Source organism: Stenella coeruleoalba (genome assembly GCF_951394435.1).
Source record: "Stenella coeruleoalba genome assembly, chromosome: 20".
NCBI lineage: Eukaryota > Metazoa > Chordata > Mammalia > Artiodactyla > Delphinidae > Stenella > Stenella coeruleoalba.
Window position 1 is genome coordinate 48,655,160 of NC_137166.1, and position 16,873 is coordinate 48,672,032.

The window sequence follows — 16,873 nt, forward strand, 5'->3', positions numbered from 1 at the left end:
GCCTGTCACATGGGGATCCTTATATCGAAGCTTCCTCGAATCAGAACCCACCTCCTAGTGATGTTGCCCTAGTGACAAGTGTCAGCGCAGGCGCGGAGGGAGGGGCAGTACCGGAGCCTCGGCGGGAGCCCCGGGAGCGGGCGGGGACCGGGGAGCCCAGTTCTACTTCTTCTCTACTTCTTCCCCGCCGCAAGTCTGAGGAGGGAAGGGGTAGAACTTCCCCCTTCCCTCCCCTAGGCTTCGGCGGCTGAGTGACGCCAGGATTCCTGGCCAGGACCTGCGGCGGCCGCGCGACTGGCAGGGCGAGCGGAGGAGGCGGCGGCGCGCCCAGCATGGCCCGAGCCGCTTCCTTAGCTTGGCCGCCGCTGCTGCTGCTGTCCCTGCTGTCGCTGTCCCGGGCGCCCTCGGGAGCCGGTGAGTGACCCCACGCGGTCGAGCGGCCCCTGCTCCCCCTCTCCCTCCCCACCCGCCTGGGCCCGGCCCCCTGGGCTCCCCAAGGCAGAGCGCACCGCCCTTCGCTTTATGCTCCCCTCCGCCCCAGGGATGGAGAAACGCTGGGCCGGGGCGGACTCTCCTGACGGCTTCCCGGAAAGCCACCGGACCTTGGGAGATTTCTGAAGGGCAGGGCGGGCCAGCCTCCGGGGGAAAAAATAAGATGGAAGGCGACTCACGCAAGCCCGGGCACCACACCTCTTGACCCAGCTCGCTACAAGCGGACCCTTCTCCCCAGCCCCCAATAACCCGCTGACAATGACAGAGGATGCTTGATGCGGGGGGAGGGAGCAGCGGCACATAACCCCGTTGCCGTTGGACCCCACATGTCTGACTCTAAGGACACGGCCGTTCCTTCATGCATGCATTCATCTCACACACGTTTATTATAGAGTTCCTACTATGGGCAGCCTTCCAAGTTACTGGGGAGACAGCACTGATGTCAGACGGCGGTGGGCTCAAAATAGCTTTCAGCGTTTAATACATGTGTGAGCTCAGGAAAGTGACCTAAGCTCTCTGTTTCCATAAAATGTGTGTTGGGGACGGGGCAGGGGGTGGAATTCTACCTACCTAGTAAAACCGTGTCTTGGGAGGATGCTGAGCTAGGTCAGATGCACTGGAGAAGAACAGTAATGATAACGATAATTCAGGTGAACAGTAAGAACACTGAATGCAGGCTTGGGGAAACCAGAGTCTGGCCATGTCCCCAAAGGTCTCAAGCCAGGCTCTGCCCCTCACTTGCTGGTTAGCTTAGGCAAGTAGCTTGAACCTGCAAGGCTCTCGTGCCCCCTCTGACCAATGGGGATGTAACTACTGGTGCTCCCAGTGTGGATCTCATGGGCCCTTGGAGAGGGTTGGAGGAGGCCTCACCTAAGGGAGCAGCCCAGTGCCTGGCACACAGTGGAGCTCGGGCCTGGCTATTACTCAGAGTACAAAGCCAGAGAAAGGCCATTTCATCCAGTTTCATCCTCATAGCGGTCTTGCCATCAAGAGAAGGAGAGGGAGACTCACTTGCCCAGAGCGGTCTTGCCTCATGGAGGGAGAAAAACCAAAGAAAAGAGGTGAGCCACATCAGGATGTCATTGCTAGAGCCAGGATTTTGGACCCAGGGCATGGAGGATGCAGACAGAGGCAGAGTGGAAGGCTTTCTGGAAGGGTGACATGTCATTCTCAGAGAGACAATTTGCTGAAAGCCTGGGTGTTTTCTTTTCACCCATGAAGCCTACGTCGGTAGCTCATAAACAAGGGGGTTCCCAGGAGACTCATCAGAGAAGGAGACTCACTTGCCCAGAGCTGCACAGCATGTCCACGGTGGACCTGGCATTCGAAGCCAGACTAGCATGCTCACCGCTCCACAATCCCCTCGTGTCCAGACCGTGCCCTCCCTCAACACAGCACGCCCCAAGCACCCCAGTCCACTACCTCCCAGCCTCCTCTTCCTCATAACAATAATTATAATATTCCCCTGTACAGGGTGCTTGGCATGTCTAATCCCTTTACATAAATTTCCTCATGTAGTCCTCCCAACACCCTCTTAAGCTATAACCACCCCCATTTTACAGATGAGGAGACTGAGGCTCAGAGGAGTGAAACCAGCAGCACAGAGGCCACAGCTAGTGAGTAGCAGGACTGAGAGTCAAAGCACGTGACTCCTCCTCACCTTGTTCTTATCCTTATTATTATTAATAAGGACGCACAGCATTGTGTTTCTTGATATCGATAAAAGCCAACACATACTGAGGACCTACTGTGTGCAGGGGGCCCTGGGCAGAAAGATTTTCATCTGGAGCCTGGTGGATGAGAGATCAGGGGTCTTAATTGTAGATGGCCCAGGTTCAAATCCACCTCTGCCACTTGTGCTCTGTGTGACCTGGAGCACAAGACTCTGTGCCTTGCTTTCCCTCTAAAGTGGGGCTGACGGTAGTGCTTACCTCAAGGAGCTGTTTAAGGCCTGAATGCTGGGAGATGTGTAAAGTGCTCAGAACAGCCCCGATCTTTGTAAGCAACCCATGAATGTTAACTGTTCTTAGTCCCATTTTACAAACTAGGGAAAAGGATCAGAGAGATTAAGGAAACTGCCGGAAGCCTCACAGCAGAGATCTGAGGGGATCCAAAATGCTGGGGCTATGATCACCTCCCTTCTTGTGCTAGGATCCCCTACAAACATTTTCCCAACCTGAGTCCGCACAGAGTAAGAGCAGTAATACTTTATTTCATGTACTCTAAGACCTAGAGTTTCTTCCCCTTTCCACACCTCTAAATCCAGGACGCTCTAACCACTGAGGACGGTTCGTGCTGTAAATGACATCTTAAATTTGATGACTCGGGGTGATGAAAAAGTTCGTGGTGGTTACACAACATCGTGAACGTACTTCCTGCCACTGAACTGTACTTTAAAATGGTTTAAGTGGCAATTTTAATTTTTTAACCACAATATTGACCACAATTTTAAAAAGTGATAATGCTGAGATAGAGGAAATACGGTACTAACAGCCCGACTGAACGGGAGCGACCAGGTTGCAGACCCAGTCCAGCCGCCCTCACCCTCATCCCTGGATCCGGACTGACCCTCCCCACCTCCCTCCTCCTCCCCACACACACTCCCAACTAAGGGGCTCCAAGACCCAGGTGAGCGACCTCCCAGGCGCCTCTCCCCATCCAGGTCAGGGACACCCGGGTGTGACTCGCCCCGCGTTTCCGTTTCCCCGCAGGGACCGAGACAATCGGAGTGCTGGCCCCAGCCCAGGTGCGCGGCTTCCTGGGCGACACCACAGAGCTGCCGTGCAAACTGCAGCCGCTGGGGCACAACGTGACGGTGACGCAGGTGACCTGGACTCGGCAGAAGCTGGCGGAGGCCTCCCGCAGCGTGGCGGTCTTCCACCCCACCCAGGGCCCCAGCTTCCCGGAGCCCGGCCGGTTGGAGTTCGTGGCCGCCAGGCCAGGCGAGGAGCTGCGAGACGCATCGCTGGCCGTGCGGGGGTTGCGCGCCGAAGATGAAGGCAATTACACCTGCCAATTCGCCACGTTCCCCAACGGCGACAGGAGCGCCCGAACCTGGCTCCGGGTGCTCGGTGAGCCGGTTGGAGGGGGGCCGAAAGGGAGGGGTGTGGGGCGGGGTAGGGAGGTAAGCAAAGAGAGGGAAGGGCCCAGGAGGGAGGGAGAGTCCCTCCCAATTAGAGATTCCGTGGGGACAAAAGAAGGAGGTCGGGCAATGGTGGGGCAGGGATGCAGAAGGGGAGATTAGAGAGGGGAGGGCTGGAGGACCAAAAGAGAGTACTAGAGATGCTGGGAAGTAAGATCTTGGAGACTGAGGGCCGAGGGGATGGAGGGAATGGACGGGATGGAGGGGATGGGGTGCTGGGGAGCGGGAAGGGGGGGAGTGGCTGGTGCAAGAAAGGGGTGGGGACAGGAAGGGCCCTGGAAAGCGGAAAAGCCGCTACCAGCTTGGGAACCTCCTTTCCTCATCTGTAAAACAGGCTTAGTAACAACAGTGCCTTCAGAAAGCTGTCCTGAGGGTCCCGGGAGTTTATCCAGGTGAACTGCTTAGAGCAGAGGCCTCTGTGAGCTGGTGATAGGGGGTCAGTTATTGTTACTTCCTTTGGTGAGGAAGGGAGAGCTGAAATAGACAGACTGGGAGGAGGGGATTCTGATACCCAGTGGGGCGGGGTGGCGGGGTGGGGGGGGCGGGGGGGGGGGGACATCCTTGGCCTTGTCATGGAACCATGTGTTCATTTTTTTTTTTTTTTTTTTGCGGTACGCAGGCCTCTCACTGCCGTGGCCTCTCCCGCTGTGGAGCACGGGCTCCGGATGTGCAGGCTCTGTGGCCATGGCTCACGGGCCCAGCCGCTCCGCGGCATGTGGGGTCATGAACCCGTGTTCCCCGCATCGGCAGGCGCCACCAGGGAAGCCCCCCATGTGTTCATTTTTATGAGCACCAGGGAAAACATGACAGGCCCTCCCCTTGACAGCTGAGTACGAAGTCTCTGCGCCTCGTTTCCTCATCTGTGAAATGGAGATCCGCTATGAGGGTGAATAAGAGCTGACGTCTCTTTTCTGCTTATGTGCCAGGAACTGTCCCAGGCCTTGCATGAATGACTCAGGAAAGATTAAGTGCTTGGAACAGTGCCTGGCACACAGTACCCCACCAAAGGCAACTGTCGTCATTTCAGAAAACTTGGGACTTCAGGTCTTATGATTTAGGATGAGGGTAAAACAGAACCAATGAGTCAAAGAGAAATCTTCAGTAACAAGAACACAGGTACTGAGGCGAAAGGAACCAAGTGAAACCCCAGGTCCTGGAATCACCAGGATGATTAAGAAATGGTCAAGGTAGGGGCTTCCCTGGTGGCGCAGTGGTTGAGAGTCCGCCTGCCGATACAGGGGACACGGGTTCGTGCCCCGGTCCGGGAAGATCCCACGTGCCGCGGAGCGGCTGGGCCCGTGAGCCATGGCCGCTGAGCCTGCGTGTCCGGAGCCTGTGCTCCGCAACGGGAGAGGCCACAGCATTGAGAGGCCCACGTACCACAAAAAAAAAAAAAAAAAAAGAAATGGTCAAGGTAGTTTTGGAGTCAGACAGACCTTGTGGGGAGGTCCAGCTCTGTCGCTGACACCTGTGTAACCTTGAGCCAGTCACTTTCCCTCTGAACCTCCAGGGCATGGCTCATCCCTCCCTCTCCTCCATGAAGCCCTCCGTAACCCCGCCCCCCAGATTCAGGCACCCCTTCTGGGCTCCCCCATCCCAGCCTTGCCCACTCTGAGTCCTCACTGCCTCGGGACGCCTGTCTTCACCTTGGAAAGTCCACCCCACGAAGGCAGGGGTGGGGTTGTCTCGGTCGTTGCTGGGTCCTCAACACTGCCCATCACAGAGCCAGGCAATGTGTCCAATTACCAATAATAATAACATATATTGAGCACTTACTACACGCCAAGTACCATTTTAAGAGCTTTACCTGCAAATTCTCATCACCAGCGATCCTCTCATTACACCCAGTTGACACACAAGGAAACTGAGGCATGGACTTGCCCAAGGCCACCCTACTGCCCAGGGGCAGAGCTGGGATTTGAACCTGGCCGCATCCTGTCCCCTCAATGAGCCGCCCTCCTCTGCTGCTGAGATGTTTGTTGAATGACTGCAGGTGAGGAGTGACCCGTCCCTTTTGCTTCTTCCCCCCAGCCCAGCCTCAGAACAAGGCTGAGACCCGGGAGGTCCCGCGCAGCCAGCTCAGCCTGGAGCCTGTGCCCGTGGCCCACTGCATCTCCACGGGGGGTCGCCCACCCGCCCGCATCTCCTGGTCCCCGCCCCTCGACAAGATGGCCAATACAAGCCAGGTGCCAGGGCCCCTGCCCGGCACTGTCACCGTCATCAGTCTCTTAACCTTAATACCTTCCAGCCATGTGGATGGCAAGAATGTCACTTGCAGAGTGGAGCACGAGAGCTTCGAGGAGCCGGTGGTACTGCCCATGACCCTCAGCGTGCCCTGTGAGTGGACCCAAGTGTGAGCAATGACAGGAGGGTCTGCGGGCTGTCTCTACCCTCCCCCACCGTTGTCTACACTGACCCCCCACCCCACCCAGGCCACTTCCAACCTCACCCCCATCATCCTCCCTGGCTTCCCTGATTACTGCCTCCCCCCGTCCGCACATCGCCTACACCGGCCCCCCTGGGCCGTACACGGCACTGTCCTTCATTGTCTACACCAGCTGCTTCTTTCTTTTCCCTTGGCTGCACCACGGGGCATGCGGGATCTTAGTTCCCCAACCAGGGATTGAACCCGTGCCCCCTACAGTGGAAGCACAGAGTCTTAACCACTGGGCTGCCACGAAAGGCTTATACCAGCTTCTTAGGCCACAGTCCACACTGCTCCCCGATTGTCTACCCTGGCCACTGCCTACACGGACGCCCCATGTGGGCTCCTCCGAGGCCAGTCTACACACAGTGCCTACACCTGTTTCCCTGGGCAACTGGCCACACTGACCTTGTGCACACTGCTACACCAATTCCCCACCATCTACACCAACTCCCTTGTCCGTTTCTACCCTGCCTTACCAACCATCTACACTGGCTCCTCTGGGCCCCAGACAGCGCTGCCCTCGCTGTCTACACCAGTCATGTAGGCCACCAGCTGTGGGGAGCTGGCACTGTTCCCTGTGTTGTCTAGAGAGGTGCCCGTGACCACTGCTGCACTGGAAGCCTGCGTTTTCTACACGGGTTCTCCCAGGCACTCTCTCACACCGACCCACAACATTGTCTACAATGGATCCCCTGGAGAGAGGTCTACACTGGCTCCAGTGTAGTCTATACTTCTCTCTAGCCCACTGTTGTCTACACTGGCTCGTCTATGGGCTGTGTCCTCCCATCACTGTCTATACCGAATACTCCCTCCCCAGTAGGTGCTGTACTGATTCCCTCAGCACCCCCCCCACCTCACACACACACAAACACCCTATCTCATTGGCCTTCCCTCGGGGGACTTTGAAAATCTCCCCTGTCGATCACATTTGAGTTGGATAAGCAGCAGGCTGAAACAGGGTCCTCCAGGATTCTTTCCTGCAGGACTTATCAGAGCCTTGAATATACTCCTGTGTATTATGAGCGCCAAGGAGGCCTCTTCTCACAGGACAGCCCAGGCATACCAGGATCTGGCTTTACCCAGGAAAACCAGTAGAGAGAAGCAGGTCCTGAGAAGCCCTCTCTGTGCCCCACCTCTTGGCACCCTGCTGAGGACTCCCAGACTTCTGTTCTCGGAGCCGGGGGGTAGAACCCATCTCCCCAGACCCCTCGGAGGCCTCTCCACCTTGAGCTGTTCCCCAAAACCCACCAAGGCCCTTTTCCTGTTGTGACATGAATCCCAACTATCTTTAGGCCCCTCCGAAGGCTCTCTGTCTCTGAGCCTGTGTATCTGTTTCCCCCAGACCCCCCCGAGGTCTCCATATCCGGCTATGATGGCAACTGGTACATCGGCCGTAGTGAGGCCTCCCTGCACTGTGACGTCCGCAGCAAACCAGAGCCCACAGGCTACGACTGGAACACGTGAGTTCCTGGGTCAGAGGGAGGAGGGGCTGGGAACCCAGCTCCCTGGGTCCTGAGAGATGAGGGGTTTGGGGACCTCGACTCCTGGGTCTGAGGGAGGAAGGTGTAGGCAGGAAAGTAAAAAGAGAACAAGCAGTTAACTGGAGGCCCCCAGGAAAATGTCTGGCTTGCATGTGCAGAGTTTATGAGGTGCTTTAGTCCAGGTGTGCTGACACACCTGCTCTTCACGGCATGCCTGCTGTACTTAGCTTGAAGCCACGTGATCCCCACACTCCAGGCACAGTCTGCACTACGGCCAGGCCTGGATTAAAGATTAGCTCGGCCGCAGGAGCTGCCATCATCTGCCCGGGCACACAGCCGTGGGGCACAGAGGTGAGCCTCCCATCGGCGTCTCACTCCCAACCTCTGGGCTGTGCCACCTCCCCAGCCGTCACGTGTTACCTGCCCAGTCACCGCTCACAGAGCAAATACTGTCCGCCCCCACCCCGTTCTCTTGACTGACCGGCAGAGCAATGAGAAAATTTCCTCAAATTCATACCGAGGCCGGGGTTACAAGTGGGGGAAGATAAAGGCAAAGGGGTAAATTGTTTTATGTAATTTTTTAAACTTATTTATTTGCTTGCTCCAGGTCGTAGTTGGGGTACACGGGCTCCTTAGTTGCGGCATGCGAACTCTTAGTTGCGGCATGTGGGATCCAGTTCCCCAACCACAGATCGAAACCCCCTGCACTGGGAGTGCAGAGTCTTATCCAATGCACCACCAAGGAAGTCCCATGTTTTATGTAATTTTTATTGGGCCTTTTTTTCTTATTTCAAAAATAACTTAGCATTGTAGAAACTTTAGACAATACGGTTATGAGTAAAAAGGAGAAAATAGCACCTGTAGTCATGTACCCAGTCACCTCCAGAACACCTCCACTGTTACCCTTTGTTATATATCCTTCCCGTCTTTTTTTCCAATATTTCTAAACAAAAACTGTGCTGTATGTACAATTTAAAAATTTTTCCTCGGGCTTCCCTGGTGGCGCAGTGGTTGAGAGTCCGCCTGCCGAAGCAGGGGACACGGGTTCGTGCCCCGGTCCGGGAAGATCCCACATGCCGCGGAGCGGCTGGGCCCGTGAGCCATGGCCGCTGAGCCTGCGCGTCTGGAGCCTGTGCTCCGCAACGGGAGAGGCCACAACAGTGAGAGGGCCGCGTACCGCAAAAAAAAAAAAAAAAAAAAAAATGTTCCTCTATCTCATGAACACCTCTCCATGTCAAGACACATAGATCTATTTTCCCCCAACACTTTATGAGGAAATTTTTCACACATACAGAAAAGTTGTAAGAATTTTCCAGTGAACACTCAAAACCCCACCACGTGGACTCTCCCTCTGATATTTTCATGTACTTCTTTATCACATTCCTGCCCATCAGTCCATTTCTGTCTCCATCTAGCCAACAGTCCTTATCTTCTATGCATTTCAAAATACCCACAGCCCCCTTCTTCATGGTGCTGAGATTCCATCATAGACGAGCCCTTCAATGATTTAACCCATCCCAAATGGGGATACGGAGGTGCTCTCCTGTTTTCGACTATGCAAACGCCATGGTGGTGAGCATGCCCGTCTGTCCATCTCTGTGGGCAGCCACAGTCGTGTCTCAACGGTTGGCCAGAGGAACTGCCGGGCGAAGGCTTTCAATTGGTATTGATGGCTGGCCGTTAACCTCCCTGCCCCAAAGCGCCATGATTCAGGCTCACGAGCCACACAGCCGGGTTTCCGTGCCAGCTCTGCAGCCCAAACCCATGCCTGCGTCTCCTCCATCCATTAAACCAGTGTTTCTTGACTGCTCACTGTGTGCCAGATGCTGCTGACCCACAAACCTTGGTAAATAAAATAGACCAAATTCCCTCCCCTCTCAGAGCTCCCATTCCGATGGCGGAGAGAAACAATTGAACAAGATAACATGGGAATTCCCTGGTGGTCTAGTGGTTTGGATTCTGCGCTTTCACTGCAGGGGCCCAGGGTTCAATCCCTGGTCGGGGGACTAAGATCCCACAAGCCTCAGGGCGTGGCCAAAATAAAATATATTTTTTTAATTTTAAAAAGTAAACAAGATAACGTTGTCAAGAACAGAGTGTGTCAGGTGGTGATAAATGCCATGAAAGATAAAGCAGAGGAGGAGGGTGAGAAGGGGGTCACTGCAGTTGAAAGAGGGTGGCCAAGGAAGGCGTTACAAAGGTGACGTCTGAACAGAGAGGCCTGAAGGAGGTGAGGGTGGGCGGTATGGGTACCGATGGGAAGGGCATTCCAGGCATAGGGAACAGCATATGCGAAGACCCTGAGGTGGGAACATAACTGGAGTGTTCGAGGATCAACAAATAGGCTACCATGTATATAGAGGCGAGAGCAAAGGGGTCAGTGGCATCAGGGCGCCAGCTTGTGTGGGACCTGTGCCCGTGCTAAGGAATTTTCCTTTACTGGAGGGCTCTGGACAGAGGAGGGACTTGGGCTGACTTAGTTCTTTTTTTACATATATAATTTTTTTTATTTTATTTATTTTTGGCTGCATTGGGTCTCCGTTGGTGCGCGCGGGCTTTCTCTAGTTGCGGCGAGCGGGGGCTGCTCTTAGTTGCGGTGCTCGGGCTTCTTTGAACCCGTGTCCCTTGCACTGGCAGGCAGATTCTTAACCACTGCGCCACCAGGGAAGTCCCCGAGCTGACTTAGTTCTAACAAGGTCTCTCAGATGCTGAGTGGGGGACAGAGCGGGGTGGGAGTGGGGGTGGAAATAGGGAGCCCAGTGAGAAGGTTCCCCCAGGAGTAGGGGGAACAGACCAGGGTGGTGGCCGTGGTCCTTTGCTCTCACCTCTATATCCACAGTGGTCTCCTTGTAGATCCTCAAACACTACAGTTATGCTCTCACCTCAGGGTCTTCACATATGCTGTTCCCTATGCCTGGAATGCTCTTCCCATCGGTACCCACACGGCTCACCCTCACCTCATTCGGGCCTCTGCTCAGGCCCTGAGGAGTCGTCAGACTCAGGCTAGATTCTGAAGGTGGGGCAGACAGGATCTGCCAATTGGCTGGATGGGAGTGTGAGAGGCAGAGCTGGGAGAACTCCAGGCTTGCTCTCAACTTGTACTGTAGATGGCGTGAGGGTTTCTGTATTCCCAGCATACAGTGAGTGCCCCATCACCTGTTATTCTAGGCCTCCAACTGAGGCCACTTCCTCACCCATCTGTCTCTCCTAGGATCATGGGACCCCTGCCACCCTCTGTTGTGGCCCAGGGCGCCCAGCTCCTGATCCATACCGTGGACGAGTCCATCAACACGACTTTCATCTGCCTTGTCACCAACGCCCTAGGGACTGGCCAGGCAGAAGTGACCGTCCTGGTCACAGGTAAGAAGCCCCCTGGGTGGGGAGAACAGAAAGATCAAAAGAGGAAATCGCGGTAGGATTCCCTCTGAAGGAGGAGTTTAGAGGTGGTCCCTGGTTAAACGAGTCCCTCAGCCACAAGAATGCTCTCTAGCTCCCATCCTTCCCCTAAGCCCCCTCACGGAAGGTTCAACAGGATCAGCTTTACCCTCTGTTAACTCAACATCTGTACCATTGGAACCACTGTATAGCCACCTGGACACAGCCCCTCTGCAAACCCAGGCTGGGGTAGTTGCGTGATGCCTTTTCCCAATGGACTCAGGAAGGCCTTTCCAAGTGTATTAGACAGAACTCTATCGTTTGCAGTTGATAGAAGCACAACTCAAAATAGTCCAAGCAAAAATGGGACGTTATTGGAATGACACCTTCAGGTATGGTTAGATCCAGGTGCTCCAACTATATAACCCAGGAACTTTTCTTGACCTCTCTTGTCTCTGCTTTTCTCTATGCTGGCTTTATTCCCTGGCAGCCTTTCCCCTCAGGAAGGTAAGATGGTCCTCAGCAGCTACAGGCTCACAGCCCACCAGTTTAGAAATCCCAAGGGAAAGAATACACCACTTTCAATAATCTAGCCAAAATCCCAGGGCTGGCTCTCATTGGCTCAACTTAAGTCACAGAACACCCCCACCCCCATGAACCAATCACAGTAGCCAGGGAGAATGGAATGCTCTGATTGGCCAGGCCCAGGTCAAAGTCCCATCCTAGGAACCAGAGGGTGGGGTCAAGTCCACCTAAACCATATAGACTGAGGGAAGCAGAGTGGTAGCTTCCTTAAAAAACGAAGGGTAATATTTTGGGGGCAGGTAAAAAGCCCAAAGTCTCTCATCTTAAATCTCTCCTTCCTTCTCTTCCTGCAGGACTTCCCAGGGAGCCATCACATTCGGGCTTGTCCTCTGAGATCATTATCATCCTGACTTTCGCTACCATCCTGGTTGGTCTACTCCTGCTGGGGCTCCCGATTTATTTCCGGAAATCCAGAAACTCCCGTAAGTCCCCTTTTTTTGCAACATCCCCCGCCTGTCTGCCGTAAATGAACATCACCACAGCTAACATAATTGAGCACCTACTATGTGCCAGGCTCTGCACTAAGCCTTCCACGTGGCAGCCTCTCACTGAATCCTCACCCCAATACCATGAGGTTCTCTCATTTGACAGACGAGGACACTGAGACCAGGCAGTTTGATTCATTGCATCAGTGATTCATTTTACACAGTGGGAGCAGCGCCTGTAGATCCTCAAAGGCCACAGTAAGGATTTGGCTTTTAATCCAGGTGACGCAGGAGCTCCTGCCGGATGGATGGAGGGTGGAATAACATTTAACCCCCACCCCAGCTTTCTTCCCTCTGTCTTGCTCACGACTGGCTCCCTCCCTGCTCTCACGGAAAGGAGCGGGGTGGCAGGAGCTGGTGCCCCATCCCGAGCTCTAAAAGGATCTGATGTTCTCTCACCTCAACGGCTTTGCAAGCCTGTTCTGCTGCCTGGAGCAGCATCCGCACAGCTCCCTCTGCCAAAGCCCTGCAGCTAATTCTGTAATCAAAAGAGCTACATTTTGCTGAGCACTTTCTCCATGCCAGGCACTTTCTGCGCACAACCCCCTTGAATGCTCACAACCACCCTGCAAAGAGAGTCCCGCTATAAGCCCATTTTACAGATGAGGAAATGTTTGCTCAGAGAGGTGATGTCACCTGCCAGCTGGCACACAGCTGGAAAGTCAAGAGTAGAAGGCAGTTCTGTTGGCTACAAAGCTTTGTTCCTTCAACCACTAAACAAAATGGCCTCCTCACATCCCAGCGGGAGGCCCCCTCCTCCAGGAAGCCCTCCCTGATCTTTCCCGAAATGAGCCAAGCACCTGCTCTGGGCTCCCCCACCCCAGCCTTGCCCACTCAGGGACATCACTGTGTGGGGACTTGTCTGTCTCTCCAGTGGACTGGGAGCCCCAGGAGGGCAGAGCTAGAAGTGTCATGGTCATGGCTATGTCCTCAGCACCACCTACCACAGGGTCGGGCACAAAAGAGGCATTTGAGTAAGTGTTTGCTGAACGCATGACGTCCAGAGCCAGATTACCTGTATCTAAGCCCACACTCTACCGCTTCATTGCGTCACCATGGGCAAATGCCTTACTCTCTCTGACTCAGTTTCCTCCTCTGTGAAATGGGACTGACTGTACCTTATAATATAGGTACAGTACTTAGTGCAGCATTTGGCACCCTGTAAGCCACACACTGGGTGTATATATAAGCTATCATTATTATCACTATTACTAATACGCCTATTGTTATTACCATAGGCACCATGAGAAGAGGGATTTTTGTCTATTTTGCTCACCACATCCATATCCCCAGCACCTAGAATGCACCTGGCACAAAGCAGACATTTTCTATTTGCTGAATAAATCCCTGTTTGATGGTTGAGGAAACTGAGGCACAGAGAGGTTAAGTCAATTACCCATGGTCACACAGCTGCTAAAGGACAGAGCTGGGATTTGAACCCTTCCATCTGGTTCCAGAGCCTGCGCTCAGTAAATATTTATGTATACTTAATAACTGAATGAATAACTAGATGAAGCCTATACCCCAGTTGTGTTTTATACACGTAGAAACCATTCGGGGAAGCGATTCCCCCACATCAGTAGCAGAGCCAGGACTTAGAGTTCAGGGGGCCTGGTCACCCACACGTGCCTTCCTCCCATACCTTCCAGCATTGTCATTCACTTCTGACCACTTCTCCTCCTGTCTCCTCAGGTTGGAACCTGCGCAGCTCGTCTGCTAATGGGGTAGGTGTGGTAATGGAGCTGAGAAGGGTATGGGGGAATTCTGCATGAACCACAGATTAATCACTGTGGGCTTTCCCAAGGAGGGGCCAGGCCTCTCTGGGCACCTGCAGCACTTAACCAGAAGTCAGCACGGCCTCAGGAGTCAGGTCCTGGATCTTTTCTTCAAAGGCCTCGAGCATCAGTTCCCAAACCCTTCCTGCTGGGCAGAATCCCCGTAAGGTTTGCTGAAACGCAGGTTCCAGGAACTCCCTGGCGGTCCAGTGGTTAGGACTCCGTGCTCTCATTGCCGAGGGCCCGGCTTCAACCCCTGCTCGGGGAACTAAGATCCCACAGGCCACACGGTGTGGCTGGCACGCATACCTGCATGAATACGTACATACACACATACTGCAGGTTCCTGGGCTCCACCCGCTGAGGGTGGTCTGGTGGGTCTGTGCTGGCGCCTGGGGACCTGAATTTTCATAGGCACCCCGTCCCTCCCCTCCCTACTCATGACCACACCTGGAGAAGTGCTGCCCTGGCTTCCAGGGGCGGGGAGAGGCGCAGGCCTGCAGCTCTTTGCATGCTGGGCTTCAGCGGGAAGCATTGTTTTGGAAGGGCCTGAGGCTAAAGGTTGTGTCCCCCCTTCCAGAATGTCATCTATTCAGCTGTTGGCTGTAATGCCAGCTCTCCCCAGGATCCACCGACAGAGGGCACGAGGTGACAGCATCGGGACTGAACAGAGAGAGTCCTCACTGGAGCTGGTGAGGAAGTGGGCCTCGCAGCTGGACACCCACCCCACCTCCATGGATGACGTCTCCCTCCAAAGACACCGGCCACCCTTCCCGTGCCAGACCTCAAGAGTGTCCCCTCTGCCTCACAACACAGTTCAGGGGTCCTCAAGACCAACCCTCAGGTTGAGTGACTCCGTGTAAGGAGTCACAGAACTCAGGAATGCTGTTTACACACGGTTACGGTTCACTACACTGCAAGTGTGACAGAGAGTTCAAACTGTCTGTTGGAGAAAATACCTTAGGGAGATAGAGACCTTGGGGCAGAATGCAGGGCATGAGCCACTCTGCAAGAGAAATTGAGAAGGGTTGGGGCTTCTCTCTAGGCAGATGGGAGAAGGCAGAACAGAGAAGGACGGGAAAGAGATGCGACCCAGCAGCATGGGAGTGGTAAGGGGGTGACAAGGCCGGTGGGGCTCCACAGCGTCAGGGACACAAAGGGAGACTGGTTGCCTTGCTGCCACATAAACCCCTTGTCCGTCCCCAGCCCCCAAACACCTCATTAAAGTTTATTTATTACACCTCAAGTGGCTGTGTGCGAGGGGACCTTTTGTGGGAACTGAGGAGGGACAGAGTTTTGCATGGACCGTCACCATGTGAGACAGAACCAAAGGCGTGGAGGGAAGACCTTGGATCAAGAGGGCCCCAAGGACACGAATCCCCAGGGTTCTCAGACACCAGGGGGAGAGCATGTCTTACTTCTCTCTCTCTCTTTTTTCAATTCTTTTAACTACAAAATACAGGCATACCTCGGAGATATCGCGGGGTCAGTTCCGGACTATCGCGATAAAGCAAGTCACGCGGATTTTTTGGTTTCCCAGTGCGTATAAAAGTTATGATGGGAATTCCCTGATGGTCTAGCGGTTAGGATTCAGCGCTTTCACTGCCATGGCCCGGGTTCCATCCCTGGTCAGGCAACTGAGATCGCACAAGCCATGCGGCACAGCTAAACAGAAAAAAAAAAAGTTATGTTTACACTATACTGTAGTCTATTAAGTGTGCAATAGCATCATGTCTAAAAACAATGTACACACCTCAGTTTTAAAATGCTTTATGGCTAAAAAATGCTAACCACCATCTGAGCCTTCAATAAGTCGTAATCTTTTTGCAACAGTAACACCAAAGATCATTTTTGTCATCTCTATGTTACCCCAACTTTTAAAAATTAATAACGTAATATACCCAAAAACCATTGAACTGTGCCCTTTAGACAGGGGAATTGTATTACCACAAACTTGGTGGCTTGAAAAAACACGAAATTATTTGTTTACAGTTCTGGAGGCCACAATTCTGAAGCGAGTCTCAGGGGGCTAAGATCAAGGTGTCGGCAGGGCTGGTTCCTTCTGGAGGCTCCAGGGGAGAGGCCCTTTCCTTGCCTTTCCAGCTTCTAGAGGTGGCCGGCCTTCCCTGGCTTACGGCCCTGCATCACATCACTATTTCTCTCACTGCTACATCATCACATTGCCCTCTTCCTTCTTTGACCTTCCTGCCTCCCTCTTTCCCCTATGAGGACCCTTGTGATGACATTTAGGGCCCACCTGGACAATTCAAGATTAACTCCCCATCTCAAGGTCCCTAACTTAATCACATCTGCAAAGTCCCTTTTGCCATGTAAGGGGACATATTCACAGGTTCCAGGGATTAGGACCTGGATATCTCTGGGGACTCATTACTCTATCTGCCACTTCTACCCTGGGCCCCTGCTCCATCTCAGATAACCGTGGCGCTACTTCCTGGTAAGTTTATTGATGCACAAACATATACATATATATTCTCTTCCCCACAACAGGTAACATCTCATACACACTGCTCTGACCTTGCTTTTATTACTGAAGTTTTCTGGAAATCCAGAGAGAGCATCTTCAGCCTTTCTATAGCCACACGGCCCTCCTCCACAGGGGAATGTCCAGGAGCTTTTCAACCAGGCCCCTATGGATGGATATTTGTGTTGGTTCCACCCTTTTACTATTAGTACCATGTTGCAGTGCATGACCTTGCGTGTGTATTGGGACACACCCTGGAGGTGGAATTGCTGGATCAAAGAGCAGAGCCCCTGTCGTTGTGACAGACGCTGACAAATGGTCCCCCACAGAAGTCATGGGTCTCTGTTCCTACCAGTGATGGACATGACAGCCTGTCTGGGGGGGAAGATGTGTGGATTTCACAGAGCCAAGAGTCAAGAGTGGACCCAGAATTTTGGTATAGATGTTGTGTAAACTTCACATTAGACTGAGAAAACCACACTTATCCACATTGGAGAATGGGGAGGAGAGGGTCTGATGAAGATCGTGGAGAGGCTTAGAGAGCCCCAAACCCTCCCCATCCCCGGCTGCTCCTGCACAGAGTAAGTGGAGCGGGGGCTCAAACCAAACCAATACCATCCTGCTTTGA

The 16,873-nt window shown here is 53.7% G+C and overlaps 1 protein-coding gene and 1 long non-coding RNA gene across 2 annotated transcripts in view; one reads left to right on the top strand and one right to left on the bottom strand.

Moving 5' to 3' along the window:
- Positions 1-203: 203 nt before the first annotated feature.
- On the top strand, positions 204-15,009 carry PVR (PVR cell adhesion molecule). The gene is made up of 8 exons (XM_079908710.1): positions 204-414; positions 3,204-3,563; positions 5,666-5,971; positions 7,405-7,522; positions 10,755-10,903; positions 11,797-11,925; positions 13,681-13,712; positions 14,344-15,009. Exons 1-8 carry the CDS (start codon positions 333-335, stop codon positions 14,413-14,415), a joined length of 1,248 nt encoding a protein of 415 aa, XP_079764836.1. The 5' UTR covers positions 204-332; the 3' UTR covers positions 14,416-15,009.
- A 26-nt stretch (positions 15,010-15,035) lies between these two features.
- LOC307179495 overlaps positions 15,036-16,873 on the bottom strand; it is a 37,500-nt gene continuing 35,662 nt past the window's right edge. Inside the window, exon 4 of the long non-coding RNA XR_013825399.1 lies at positions 15,036-15,428. This is a non-coding gene — a long non-coding RNA (uncharacterized lncRNA). The remainder of the gene's footprint in view (positions 15,429-16,873) is intronic.